The following is a 14608-nucleotide window of genomic DNA, read 5'->3' on the forward strand; positions in this document are numbered from 1 at the left end:
TTCTACCTCCTGAAGATTTTTTTTTATTTTTCTAATTAGCATCATAGCCATTGTCACTTGTCTAGTTCAGGTTGCCATAACCTCCTTCCTAGATTAATATAATTCACTCCAATCCGGTTCTTTGTACTAGTCTTCAATCCATTCCCCACATTGTAACCAGAGAGATCTTTCTAAATCACAAACCTGGTAATATCACCTCCCCTCATTCCATCCACCTCTCTCTTTCAATATCTCCTCAGTACATTTTACATAACTCTTTAACATAAGGCTGCTCTTGATAAGCTCTGACTTATCTCTTGCCAACCCCCACCTTGAACTAGAGTTCGGCTATACTGAACTACTTTCAGTTCTCCAAATAAGCCACGTTCTTTCATGCTTTTGCTCTTTGCTGTGTCCTCCACCTGGAAGCCCATCCTGACACCCTTCTGTCTACTTACCCCAGCGCATCTAACTCCTTCCCTACGTCAAGGTTAGATGGCACTTTCTCCAGGAAGCCTCCTTTAACCCCACAAAACTGGGTCATTGACCCTCCTTTCTGGCCCCTCCTATCTGACTGTAGGCTCCACAAAAGCAGGGAATGGATTTTACTTATTCACTGTTCTATCTCCAATGCTTAGCCTAAGAGTATGTATTTGTTACCTGAATGATCACCATAGATATTGCTGCCTGTTGATCATGAGATAACATGATGTAATAACTTAAAATTAAAGAGCAATAATTGTAACATTACCTATGATTGACCCATTCAAGGGAATCCTTGGGATATACCGGATGCCTTTTAGGCCTTTAAAAGTACCGAGAGACAAGCTCTCCTGGGCTTATATTGCAGATTTGGGCAGGGAGAGTGTTACAGGGCATAAACACCATGCTTAGATTCAGACCATGGGGATCTGGACCTGAGAGGCAGAACCTCATGGGGAAACATCAACCATTAGCCATTCACACAAATGCCCCTGCTCAGGAAGGAGGAGAGAAAATAAAGTGAAGGTTAGAAACCCCGCTCCTCCAGCCCACAGGATCCCACAGCACCCAACATCCGCTACTAAAATGTTCGCACGTATGCACACAACTTACAATATAAAAATCACCAAGTTGGTATTGTTTTCCTTTTCTTCGTCCACGCTGATGACTATAAACATTTTTTTGAATGAAAGGAAGCACATTTGTTCTAGAAATTAAAGGACAAAAATGTGAAATTATTCAGCTTCTCTCAGAAATAGTCATCTTGAGAGTTGTAACAATGCTTTATGGCATACCTATTTTTCCCAAATTGCCGATATTCATAAACTGTAAGAGACTGGTCATGAGTGAAAAAGAACCCAATCAGCTCTCTGCAAGCATCATGTCCATTTCTAGAAAAACAGAATGATATCAAAAGATTTTCAAATAGGATAACTTTCAAATTAAATAATCAACCAGAATTGTGTATGTCAAAGACAGCATAAATTCCTTCAAATGTGCACCAATGAGCAAGGGTTACAGGAAGGCACAGGGAAAACATGACAGAGCTTCTTGAAGTGTCAAGTCAAGTAAGATTTGGGTGGAGAAAAAAGCTTTTTCTTACACTGATATGAATATGGATATATTACAATATGGATTACTAATTCAACATAGGCATTTAAGATAAAGCAAAAGAACTTAAAAAAATATTGAGTTTCTTTTTGAAAGACATTTTAAAATCACTTTTAAAGTAATTTCTAATTAAAATGTTTTTCTTGTAGGTTCATACTTCCTATAATTTTTGTAACATACAAACAATACACATGACCTAAAAATGTTTGTTCTAAATTCACATTTTTCACTTAAATTTAATCTCACTATTATTTCTATTTAAAAAGAGAATAGCTTTTCTTAATCACAAGATTAAAAAGTTTAATAAAATCACAATTACCTTGATATGATCCTACCATCAAATTGTACTTTATGAGAAAGCATATTTTCAGTTAATGTAGAATGGGTTCTTATCCTGTTAACAAAAACAATTGTCAGTAATTATTTTAAAGTTCTTCTAAGTAGTTCCTAAGCCTCTTCTCCTTGCCTCCCTCCCACCACAGAATCTGCCTTCTTAGCTGCTTGTGGTTAGAGGTGACTAAGAGACCCAGTTCCGCCAACAAACTTCCGGGAAAGTCCTTCCTTTGTCCCGACGAGAGGGCATGAGAAGCGTTCCCGCCTGTGAATGTGGCAGGAACAGGATGCTAGGAGCCTCTGCAGGCATCAGCCAGCCAGGTCAGGCCAATAAGACCTCAAGGAAGCCAGCCCAGAGCTGGGCCAGGACTGAGCCACTGAACTGAAAGCAACAACTGCCTACTCCAGGCAGCTGGTGATACAAGAAAAATGAATCCTGGCTTTTTAAAGCTACTATCAGTTAGGTTTTCAGTTATGGGGAGCTGAAAATATTCCTTACTTTGGTAAGAATAGAGAAAAGAGTGCTGGATGAGATTCCAGTCTTGACAGAGTTTCAGCTGAGAGCCCTCAGATCAGTGATTGAATCTTTATGGCCTTCAGATAGCACTGAGCAATCTCACAAAGACTGCCAATCCTAAAACTCTGTTTAATAATATGAAGCAAAACCCAAATGCACAATCTTTGGAACCCAAACACTAATAATCTCCTTTATAGAGAGAGATCAGAAGACTCAGTGACGTATCTTTTACTCCCCTTCCTAAATAATTTTATGACATTTCTCTAAAACTGCAGGTATAATGAAACTGCAAGAAGAGTGGGTCATTGGGATCTTGAAAAGGGATACCTCTGTAAAAGCTCAGCCTCTGTGAAAGGTAAGCAGGACACAGCAAACAAGAGCCTGCAGACTAAATGAGAGCTTGTGAACACAGAGTGGAGCCACAAAAGCTTGGTCAACTTGACTCCATTTAATCCATCAGTATTAACAGGTTCATTGAGTGCCAACTAAGTGCCTAAAACAACTCTAAATGCTGAGAAAATAACAGCAATAACAACAGCTACTATTTATTAAAAACTTCCTAGACACTAGCTAGTGTTAAAATCACTTTAATGTGCATTGGTTCATTTAATGCTTGCGATAGGTCTATAAAGTAAGTACTATTATCCTCATTTCACAAATAAACTTTACAAAGCCATACAGTTAGTACATGGAAGAACCAGAAAAAAACCTTGCTCATAGCCATTACATCATACTGATTCTCAAAGGTGAGCAGAACTCAGTTTAACAGTGACAGCTTCAAGAGGTCTAGAGTCTTCTTGAAAAGATAAGTCAATAGGCATTTATATTATAAGTGAGAGGTTCCATGTTGGGGTTTTAGGTAACCAATATGTAGCACCAATACTTCTCTCTACCCAAGTTCTTAACTAATACAGAAATAAAAATCAGGCAGATGAAGACCAAAACATGAATTGTATTATCAATAAAGCTGTTGGAAACCACGGCTTAGGAATGTAACCACAATAATCTAAGTCCTTAACACTAGACTTAGACAGACTAACCCACTCATTCCCACTGGGGAGGGACCCTGTAAAACGTAATGGGTAGGGCAGAATGTGTGCTTCTTCAGGCAGCTGGCTCCCATGGAAGAGACGGGAGGAAGGGCACCACTCCACCTCCTGCTTCCAACTCCAGGGAGCAAAACTCTCTCCTCCTCCTCTGGAAAGAATGATGAGGACGTAAAACCACAAATTCAATAATTCTAATCAATACCCCACAGCATTTTTGATGGAACTAGACTAGCTCAATTGAAAATTTATATTGAAGAGGAAAGGGCCTAGGGTGCCACGACACTATGGAAGGTAAACAAGTAGCAGGCATTTACTCCAATATGAAGCAAGACTAATGAAGACAGGATGATACTGGTACAGGGATACAAGACAGGTAGAGGAGACTGAAGAAAAAGCCTGGGAACCAACCATGCATTTATAACAACTGGATATACCACTATGTGGCATTACAAGTCAAAGGGCCAGTGAGTTTGTGGTAGGCAAAGATTTCTTAAAGAAGGTACAAAGGACACTAGAAATAAACAGAAAGATTGGTACACTGGTCTACATTAAAATTAGGGACTCCTATTCATCAAAAGACATGATCAAAGGAATGAAAAGGTGACCACAGAGTAGGAAAAGATATGTCCAACAAATATAACTGAAAAAGAACTTGTAACTAGAATATATAAATAAGTTCCAAAAATCAATATGAAATAGATAAGCCAACATATTTGAAGGGAAATTTCATATAAAAAGATATCTAGATGACCAACATACATATACAAAAGTACTCAACTTCATTAGTCTCCAGTGAAATGTAAATTAAAATTACCAACACATACCCATAAGAAGAACCGAAATGAAAAATTTAGACCATACCAAGCATTGGCAAAGACAGGGTGCTACCAGCACACTCTTAACTGCCCCTGCTGGTGTGAGTGTAAACTGCAGCAACCACTCTGGAAAATTGTTTGGCAGTATTTTTTTTTTTTTTGAGGAAGATCAGCCCTGAGCTAAGATCTGCCACCAATCCTCCTCTTTTTGCTGAGGAAGACTGGCCCTGAGCTAAAATCCGTGCTCATCTTCCTCTACTTTATATATGGGACGCCTACCACAGCATGGCTTGATGAGCAGTGCCATGTCCGCACCCAGGATCCAAACCGGCGAACCCTGGGTCACCAAAGCAGAATGTGTGAACTGAACTACTGTGCCAATGGGCTGGCCCCTATTTGGCAGTGTTTTTTAAAGCTGAACATATGCATACAAAATGGTCCAGCAATCCCACTTCTAAGCATGTGCTGAGCAGAAATGAGCAAACATGTTCACCAAAATGCATGCACAGAAGTTCATGGGAACACTATCCATAAATAGCCAAATATCTACCATGGAGTCCATCATCTCGGACTAAACAAATTGTGGCACATTCATACAATGAAATACTGTACACAATGAGAATCAAGGACAACTACAAATAACAATATGGGTAAAATTCACACATATTATGTTGAGTGACAAAGGCCAGATACAGAATCCAACTTTTGTGATTTCATATAGATTTATAACCAGGCTGCTATAATCCAGGAGAGTAGGATAGAGAGGTTAACCCGGTAGGGCAGAGGAAGTGGGCAGTAACTGGAAGCAGCACAGGTGGGCTCCTGGGGTACTGGTAAGGTCCTATTTCTCAATCTAGGAACTTGGTACATGAGTATTGTTCAGTTCGTGAACATTCCTATGCTGTACACTTAAAGTGTGTACACTTTGTGAATGCATATTTTATTTCAATAAAAGCTGACTTCAAAAAAGAGAAGTTTAGATATATGGTAGCTGAATGATGGCCCCCCAAAGATGTTCATCTCCTAATCCTCAGAACATGGAAATACGTTAATTTACATGCTATGATAAAAGAGATTTTGCATATGTGATTAACTTAAGGATCTTGAGATGAGAAGATTACCCAAGATTATCCACATAGGTTCAATGCAATCAGTGTCTTTATAAGAGGAAAGCAGAGGGATATGTGACAACAGAAGAGGAGTGTCAGAATGATGTGCCATGAGCCCTTGCTGGCGCTGAAGATGGAGGAGGGGGCCATGAGCCAGGGAACAAAGGCAGCTTCTAGAAGCTGAGAACAGCAAGGAAACTGATTCTCCCCTGAAGCTTCCAGAAGGAGTGCAGCCCTGTCAGCACCTTCATTTTAGGCTTCTGGCCTCCAGAACTGTAAGACAATAAATTGGTGTTGTTTTAAAATTTGCATTGTTTGTGGTAATTTGTTACAGCAGCAATAAGAAATTAATATGTGATAAGTTCAAATATTTAAAGGCATAGAAACAAAGGCTTTCAGAAAATAAGAATGAGACAAAAAGACAGACGTTATAAGAAAGCACCATCTAACGATTACAGCTATCTGAAAACATAAAATCTGCCACAGGGACTGGCGGGTTTCCTCTATCTATTAAAGCTGAGGCTAGATGTCAACTGTCAGCGAAGGCGTTGGGAAATTTAAGTGGACTGCACCAGAGGACTGTCAAAGTCCATACAGACCCAAAGACTTTATAAGCTACAAAGTAAAATGCAAAAAATAACAATAAATTTTAAACAATACTAATTTTGAACATATTATATCAATGAGATTCTGCCAACATAAAAGTGCACATACAAATGTCTCAGTTACTATATGTTTTCACATATATTATCACCTAACTGTGGCTATTATTCCTAAATGACAAATAGAAAATCTAGAGGGCAAAGTTTACCCCAATATCTTAAAGTGGCAGAACTGGGATCTGAACTCCAAAAATTCCACTTCCCTTTATATAGAAAAAAAGCAAAAAGAAGCAGAAAAACTTTCAGTTACACACAAAAGTACATTTTAAAAAATACATTTATAACACACTACACCCTCATTTTACATAAGTAAAACCTTCTTACTTTGTTTCATGCAACGCTCTTCTCCTAAATCGAAGAGGGGCTCTCCTGGCATCTGGAAGGACGGAAGCACTTTCCTCTTTCTCAATGGTTACATTTTGCTCCGGATCACTGATCACAGCCCTACACAGGAAAATGCAAAGTCTGACGAAGGCCACAATGCACCGCTCTGGCACTCATTTATAAACAGCTGGAAAAGCTCATACACAAATGCAAATTTACGCTACTGTCAGAATTATATATTTGTCAGGTAGTGAATGAATAAATTTAATAAGTACAAAATACTAGCCATAAAAACGTGAATATTCCTGTCTCTTTTTCCGTAAGTGTTAAATAAAAATAAACTGAAATTTTTGAGAGAACTCAGAGCTTCATGTCTTTCTCTCTCTTACTGTTCTTCAAACAAACAGACACTGTGCTGGTAACTTCTGAATAAAGACATGAAGCAAAGTAAGCAAGCAGCCATACGGATTTCTGGGGGAAAAGCATCCCAAGCAGAGGAAAAAATAAATGCAAAGTACCTCAGACAGGAGTGAACCTAGTATGTTTCAGAACAGGGAGAAGCCAAATGAGGGAGCAGAGTAGACAAGACAGAGAGAAATAGGAAAAGGGGTCCAAGGTCTAATGGTGCATGGATCATGTAGGGCTTGGGTGGACTGTATTATTGACTCCAGTTTTTCAGCACTCCTGATCCACATCCTCGCCACAACATCATCATAGTTGTAGTGTACCTTCTCACCCTTTGGCTTTGAGCTTAGCCATTTGACTTGCTTTGGCCAATTACATACAGCTGGATGGCTCTGCTGATCTCAGTTGAACTAACTCATGTAAGTGTGGGTTGGCTGGGGATCTGCTCATCTAGGATAATCTTGGCTAAATGGCTCAGGTGCATTTGTAGAGGCATCTTCTTGAGGCCAGTGTGTTGGCCAACCTGTGTTCCGTTTCAAAGATGGCAGAAGCACAAAACGGCAAATTGAAACACACGAAGTTTCTTAAGGCCTAAGCTCAGAACTAAGACCATTGTTTTTGATCATATATAACTGGCCAAAGTAAGTAGAAAGTATATCCACTTAGCCAAGCCTAGCCTGGACGGGTGATCTGAAGATATATGAGCTATAATTAATGATTGTTGTTTTAAGCTACTAAGTTTTGTGGTGAAACATAACCAATACCAAAGTCTTTTAGGTTTTACTCTGATTGAAATGGGGAATTACTGGAGGGTTTGATCTTACTTGCTTTTTTGTTTTTTTTCTCCCCAAAGCCCCAGTGCACAGTTGTATATCTTCACTGTAAGTCATTCTAGCTCCTCTATGTGGGATGCCACTACAGAATGGCTTATGAGTGGTGTGTAGGTCCACGCCCAGGATCTGAACCAATGAACCCCAGGCTGCCGAAGCAGAGCACACAAACTTAACCACTCAGCCATGGGGCTGGCCCCTTGCCTGCCTTTTAATAGACTCACTCTGGCTGCTGGGTTGAGAATAGACCAATGAGGGGCAAATGCAGACACAATAAGTCCAGTTAGAAAGTGACTGAAATAATCCAGGAGACAGAACATGACAGTCTGAACAGAGACGGTGGTAGCAGAGGGAGCAAATTTATTTTGATGGCAAGAGTGTTTCCTGACAAACTAGATACAGGATTTGAGAGAAAGAGCGGGATCAAAGGCATCACCAAGATTTTAGGTCTAAATAACTTGAAGAATGGGGTTGCCATAGAGGAAAACTAAAGAGGATTTGGTTCTGGGGAGAGGGAATGGAAACAACTTTCAGGAACTCAGACTAGAAAATGTGACGCTGGAATCTTCGATCAGGAAAGCATGAGCATATAGCCGGATTTTAAAGGTATGGTGCTGGATGAGATCACCTAGGAAGTAAATGTACAAGTCTGAGAACAAGCCCTCATGTACACTCATGTGTAAAGACTGGTGAGGAGATGAGGAAGCAGGAGAAGAGACTGAAAGGAGCAGAAGGCAGAAGGAAAACCAGCCAAGTGTGGTGTACAGAGAGCCAAGCGGGAAAGAGGAAAGTGTTTCAAAGGAAGAAAGTCTTCAACTGAGACAGATGCTGATGGGTCAAGTAAATGATGGCTGAGAAATCACCATAGTCTGGTAAAATGGATGTCACTAGTTTTCTTAGGAAAAGATGCCTAGGGGGGTGGGGGGTGGAAACATAAACGCAGTGAGTTCATGAGATACTGGAAGGAGACACATTGAAGACTTTAAGTATAATTATTTCAAAGAATTTACTGAAAAACATGCATGTAGAATAGCTTTTTTTCTAACTGCCACCTAACTAAACAGTAATTTTTTAAAGCTAAATTTAGTCTCACTTCTTCCTGGAAGACCTCCTAGACCATTCCAGCCTCTTCTGAAACCCTACAATATTTACATGTTGTCATGCAATTTAGCACAGCAGGTATTAAAGCTTTATATAGCTTTCCAAGCACTATGAAACTTTAGATTAGCTTTTAAAATTCTTGACAATTAGTCCCACAGTTCCCAAACCACCTACCGAGTCACTCTGGGGGGGCCACAGGGAACTCACAAGGACACTGCAGGATATTTTTAATTTTTGAGGGAAACAGTGATACCCAATATTTGTAGGATACCACACAAAATAACATAAAAGTAAAATATTTTTCTTTCAATTTATGTGTATTTTTTCAAATTGTCATTAAGTTGTTAGGAAGTAAATACTTATTGAGTTGTTTACACAAAAATATTTAATAAATATAACTACTAGGTATTTCTATTGGCCTAGGAGTGCCATGAAAAAATTACTAAAACACTACACGTTCAGTGAACACAGCAAGTTTGGGACCCTCTGAGTTAGCCACTTGTTGATTGACCAAGGATATGTGTGTAATGTATAAAAAAGAAATTTAATGAAAACTTTCTGAATGGATTTGCATTCCCAGTTACCAGTCTCACCTGGATAAGTGGTCTATCATCACTTGCTCTGCAACAGTCTGTTTCTTCTTCTCTGCAGCCACAATTTCCTAAGAAGAGAAAATATAGAAGATGTCATTGTCCCCAAAGCAGAACAATACAATAGTTAACACAAGAGCCCTAAAATATAAATTAAACATTTCATACTTGCTTCTTAAATATAGATTACTATACACATGATTAATAAGTTCAAATTCCAATTATTTAATCTAAAAGTACTATTTATTTCCTAAAACGTAATGCACTTAAATTTAGGTGAAATCTTCAGAGATTTCCACAAACTACATTTGCATTTTACAGAACCAGAATAAAGGAGGAGGAGACTATGACCTCCCTCCCCTCGAGAGATGCCCTGCGAAAGTCATCTTAGCCTGCTCCAGAAAGAATCCCACTGCTGACACAGATAACTCGGTCTAAAACCATGCATATTAGGTGATGCTGAAACTGAATCCAAATCATTCAAACATACAGAACAAACCTAAAAAAAACAAACAAAAAGGCCTCCCACCATTAAAAGGATAATAATCTTTTCTGTGTACATAATTCATTAACAATACTTGATCAACTTTTCTCAATTACTGGTTTGATTAAACTGTCTTCATACTATTTTTTGCTTTTCCAACTCATCCAAAAGTATCTTTACTACATTTTAGGTCATATCAATTGGAAGATTTGTAATCATTCAATTCCAATTAGGTTATCATCCAACTATAATCACTAAAATGTTACTTTTGAAGGATAATAAAACGTTTAAAAAATTAAGAAATCAAAATGAAGCTGTTCTAGTTTTAGAATGTAAATCACTGTCATCCCCATTGATCACTCTAATGAATGAAATCAAGTAAGATGATATTGCTCAAGATAAAGGCTTTGTAGCCTTAGGAAGAATGCTGTATTTGAAACTGACACGAAATTCAAATAAGAATGACTAAAACAATAGAAAGAAAAGGTAGAAACTCCTAAGAAACCTGGACACGTTGGGCACAATGATTTAAATGTTAACCTATAATTGAATTTAGTTTTATTGTTTGGTAGAAACTTAAGATGTATAGCTACATATTCAAATATGCCCATATGAAGTTCATATTTAATACATAACTATATTAAACTGCATCTTGTGTTCTCTAAGCTAGTGACACTTTATAAGGATTGTTGGTTGGTAGTAAATTAAAACAGCAATTAAAAAGTTAGAAAAATTGTGTAACTTGCAGGTCAAGTAAGTATATTTGAGACCTAAGGGTGATTCAGAAAGTGGACACTGATTAATACACGAAATTCTAAAGAGAAAATATCCACATCAGCCAGAACACCAATGTAAACCCCAGAAGCAAGGAAGAGAGGTAAGATGAATGAAGACCCCGAGCCCAGGCAGAGAGCCCACCTTGAGGGTGGTATTTATGGTGGCTTACAGTCTGGAGGGAGGGTTAGAACCACCCTCCGGCTCACTGACTTAGAGGTCTGTGTAAACACAAGCAGAATAGAAGCAGAAGTCACACTGACGTGAAGGATCTGATAATACTGAAAAATTACAAGCAAACTAGAAAAGATGGATATAAAAACCACAGTTTCACTGGTTCTGCTGTTCACTTAAGCAGCCAAAAATTAAACTAAAAAGCTTCCACTTATATTAAAAAAATAAATGGGTACTAATTTCAGATGCAAAGTTTACTCACATAACCATTTCCTTGAAAAAAACAGATGAGTGCTCCCACAATAAAGTAACATGCACTTGACAGTGAGTTTAGACACACTGACACAATAAGTAATTGTGAGGAAAAGAAACCCACTAACACCCAGGTGGCTTTGGATTGTACCAAGAACAATACCCTATGGGCCTTAAATAAGACACAATTTTGCTTTATAAAGTAGCTTTTTTTACTTTTAGAATAATCCTGGTAATAGTCCTTATTCAATTAAGCATAAATATCTATATAATAATAGGCATAGAAAATAATGTGTATGTGGTTTTAGTAAAAGAACTATAGCAACTTGAGACATCCACAGAAAATCAGTCCACCTGACCCAGAGATTAATTACAGACTGCTATCAATTCAGAATGTATTGATGCTGGATGATCCTTATCCAAATAAAACATATACTGAATTTCTATTCAGTAATAGCAATAATGTAACTAGCTAAATCCAGACTGCTTTATTATTATTTAGGCCATATAAACCAGAGTTTTCCCAACTTTTGAGCCACCACACACTGCTATTCCATCAATCCATTACAGGTGTGTCTAAGATATGACTCACTTTGGGGTGTCTGGGTGGCCAGTGGACTGCAACTTCAAGCAGCTTGGTCTGCCTATCCCAGGACATCACAGAAATTATAATTATATTATAATTACCTATTTGTACCAGAAGTAGCCTAAGCAATAGTCATCAAATAATCTGATTTTGTAAAATATACAATTTAAAGTTAATACTGAGAGTCTAGATCTTTGCTTCCCTTTTCCTAAAGAAAAATTACTTTATGCCTACCCTTTTCCTTAAGTGGCCTGAATTTCTCTAGTTTTAGTAGCTTATGACTTTCAAAAAAAATAACCAGCCTACTTCTTTGGGGTGGAGAGTGACGATGCCAAATAACTCCACTGATATAAACAGCAGCCAATTAACATTTTCAACAATGTAAACTACATTTTTAACAACTCCTAAAGATTCAAGACAATTTTCCACAGTAAATACATCAAACACCAATGGGTTGTAAAAGTGAGGACTCAGTTTGCACATTAATGGATAGTCACCTTAGTCCAAATTCAATTATTGCAATTATTAATTCATTTGTTGGTCTGTAAAATCTTGGAGAGAAAATTATCTCAATGGCTTATCAAATAAGTAAAATCACTAACAACTTACAGCATCAGATTTTCTTGTGCTCCGTTGTGCACTGTACCTGTTGTCTGCATAACCCTGCTGGAGAAGGGCCTTCCTATCCAGAGTTGTGAGGTCACCCATGATGACTTCTTCACCTTGGACACACTGTATGTGAAAACAACTAGTGAACTCTCATACATATATTTAGAATATTTGTTTTTAACAAACTGAAGTATTAAATAACCACTGACACGTGGGGATTAAGAGTACAGGCTTTAACAATCAGTTTGCCTGTTTGAATCCAGCTCTTCCACTTTCTAGGTAGATGCCTCTCTGGGCTTCAGTTTACTCATAGATAAAATGGAAATTAATAATAGCAACTACTTCACACACAAGAAATGATTAAATGAGATGATACATGTCCAACACTTATAAAAGTACCTGACATACAGTAAGCATTAAATAAAAGGTAGCAACTATTATAACTATTATTGTCCTTTCGAGTCTTTGTAAAGTTAATTAATGTGGGTTTGTCACTCCTTTATAAAAATAAATTCAGAAGTAAAGTACTAATAGACGGGGTGTATCCTTTGAGGTTGTTAAATCAAACACAAACAGCGACACTGAAATTCCCTGAGCAGACAAAACCAGTTTAGTCACACAGCAAAGCTTCATTCAGCTTGTTTTGCAAGACTAACTTGACCTGGGTCACTTCTTGTTTATGCCTCAGAAATCAGAAGCGAAACTTAAACTGTTCCCCCAAATTGATGAGATAAACACTAACCAATTCCACATTGTTTAAGAAAATTCTAATAGTATAATCAATCACTGGGAAGAACGAATAGTCTCTGCCTCCTCACTAGATAAGCTGCTTTATAACAATATCCTCCGACCTCCTTCCATGCTTGGTTTGAGTGCTCCTGCTTCGTGATCTTTTGGTGTGTGTACAATAAGGTTTTACTAATTACTATTTTGGTGATTCACTGGTTTTACTTCTGCTATTTCTGAACTTTTGAGAAGGTAAAGGATCCTTTGGGATCATAAAGAAATAAACACTAAATTTTTCTCTGAATATAAGATGTACCTTAACAAAAAATAATGCTCCAATAGGACAGCAACTTATCAAAAATTTAACAGGTAGTTGGTGTCAAGATGGCAGGATAGGTAGACTGTGAACTCCTCTCCTCCCATGAACACAACCAACTTACAACTTTTCTAGGAACAACTGCCACTGAGACACAATTGAAAACTAGATATAAAAAGAATGCCCACAACAAAGGACAGTCCTAACTGAGGCGGAAGAGGCAGAAATTCCTGTCTGGAGAGAAAAAAGCCACCTTCATGAGCTGTGGACCTTTACGGCAAGGCAGGAGCAACCCTAAGGTATGCAGCCTTCCCTCGAGGAGCAGGGGACCTGAACAGGGATGCGTTACAGCATAAGCATCCTTCAGGCTCAGCACAACTGAGACAAGTCTCATAATATCTGGCTTTGCTGGCTGTTAACAACAATGGGGAATAGCCCAAGAAAAGCTATTGGACATAAGAATAAAGTCAGCTCTAAAGGGCCTATACACAAATTTACCCATTTTGGAAAACAACCTAAAATCACCAGAAAGAAAGGTGCACGGTCCTTTGGTGAAAAGAGATTCACTGAATAGGCTCTGGGTGCCTCTTGGTGAGATGTGAGAAGTGTCAAGGGACTGAAACATTGGCAGCTGCCATTTTGTGACCTAGTACAGGTGTGCTAACACAGATGCTGGCAGATGCCATTGGAGTTCTTCCCCTGGCCTGTTAGCCCAGGGTCTGCCACACCCACTAGTGCACAGATTTAATCCAGCTCAGCCAGGGCAGGCATCCTGCCCTAGGGACAGACCCCACAAAACAGCAAGCCCTCAGGCAACTCTTTGATCTCCATAGACTGGGTGTCTGGATCCTCTGCAGGCAGGTGAGTGGGTCTGCCCCTGTGGGGCAGGGTGGAGGGTATGGGGCAACTGGGTCCACTCCAAGGGGTTGGGAAGCGTACACAGGCCAAGACTGTGTCAAAGGTGTGTGTGGACCTGTAGGCCATGGGGCTTATCAGCAGCAGAAGACCTGTGTTTCTCAAACAGCCACAGAGGGAATTGGGCCCACATTCCAAAGCCTGAAACAATTGGGTCCTCCCATGCCTGGGGCCAGCCCCACTCACCTGCAATACTGAGGGAGCTGACATTAGCCTTGCAGGCCAGAGGCCTACAGCAATTGTAAGACCCTGAAGCTAGCAACCAGACATGCTGAGGGCCTACTCACTTAACAGAAAAACTGCAACAGGAACGTACTATTAGACCTTGCACCCAACTGTGCTGGGGCTCCCCACACCTGATAAAGTGACTGAAAAGACCATAGCAGCCACACACAGCTGAGCATTACAACCAGTGGGCCGGGGGACAGCCTAGCCTGCCTAGCCTCCCTAGCCACCTGCAGCAAT

At 39.1% G+C, this 14608-nt stretch overlaps 1 protein-coding gene across 7 annotated transcripts in view; it reads right to left on the reverse strand.

The window, feature by feature from the left end:
- Positions 1–14608, reverse strand: part of CAPS2 (calcyphosine 2) — a 53275-nt gene that overhangs the window by 17526 nt on the left and 21141 nt on the right. For all 7 annotated transcript variants that reach the window (XM_070599969.1, XM_070599968.1, XM_008544405.2 and 4 more), the window contains 6 exons: positions 12187–12309; positions 9311–9378; positions 6382–6501; positions 1892–1966; positions 1257–1352; positions 1075–1168 (listed from right to left, as the gene is read on the reverse strand). In XM_070599969.1, coding sequence (XP_070456070.1) covers positions 1075–1168; positions 1257–1352; positions 1892–1966; positions 6382–6501; positions 9311–9378; positions 12187–12309 — 576 coding nt within the window. The remainder of the gene's footprint in view (positions 1–1074; positions 1169–1256; positions 1353–1891; positions 1967–6381; positions 6502–9310; positions 9379–12186; positions 12310–14608) is intronic.

The sequence above is a fragment of the Equus przewalskii genome, chromosome 29 (genome assembly GCF_037783145.1).
Source record: "Equus przewalskii isolate Varuska chromosome 29, EquPr2, whole genome shotgun sequence".
Classification (NCBI taxonomy): domain Eukaryota; kingdom Metazoa; phylum Chordata; class Mammalia; order Perissodactyla; family Equidae; genus Equus; species Equus przewalskii.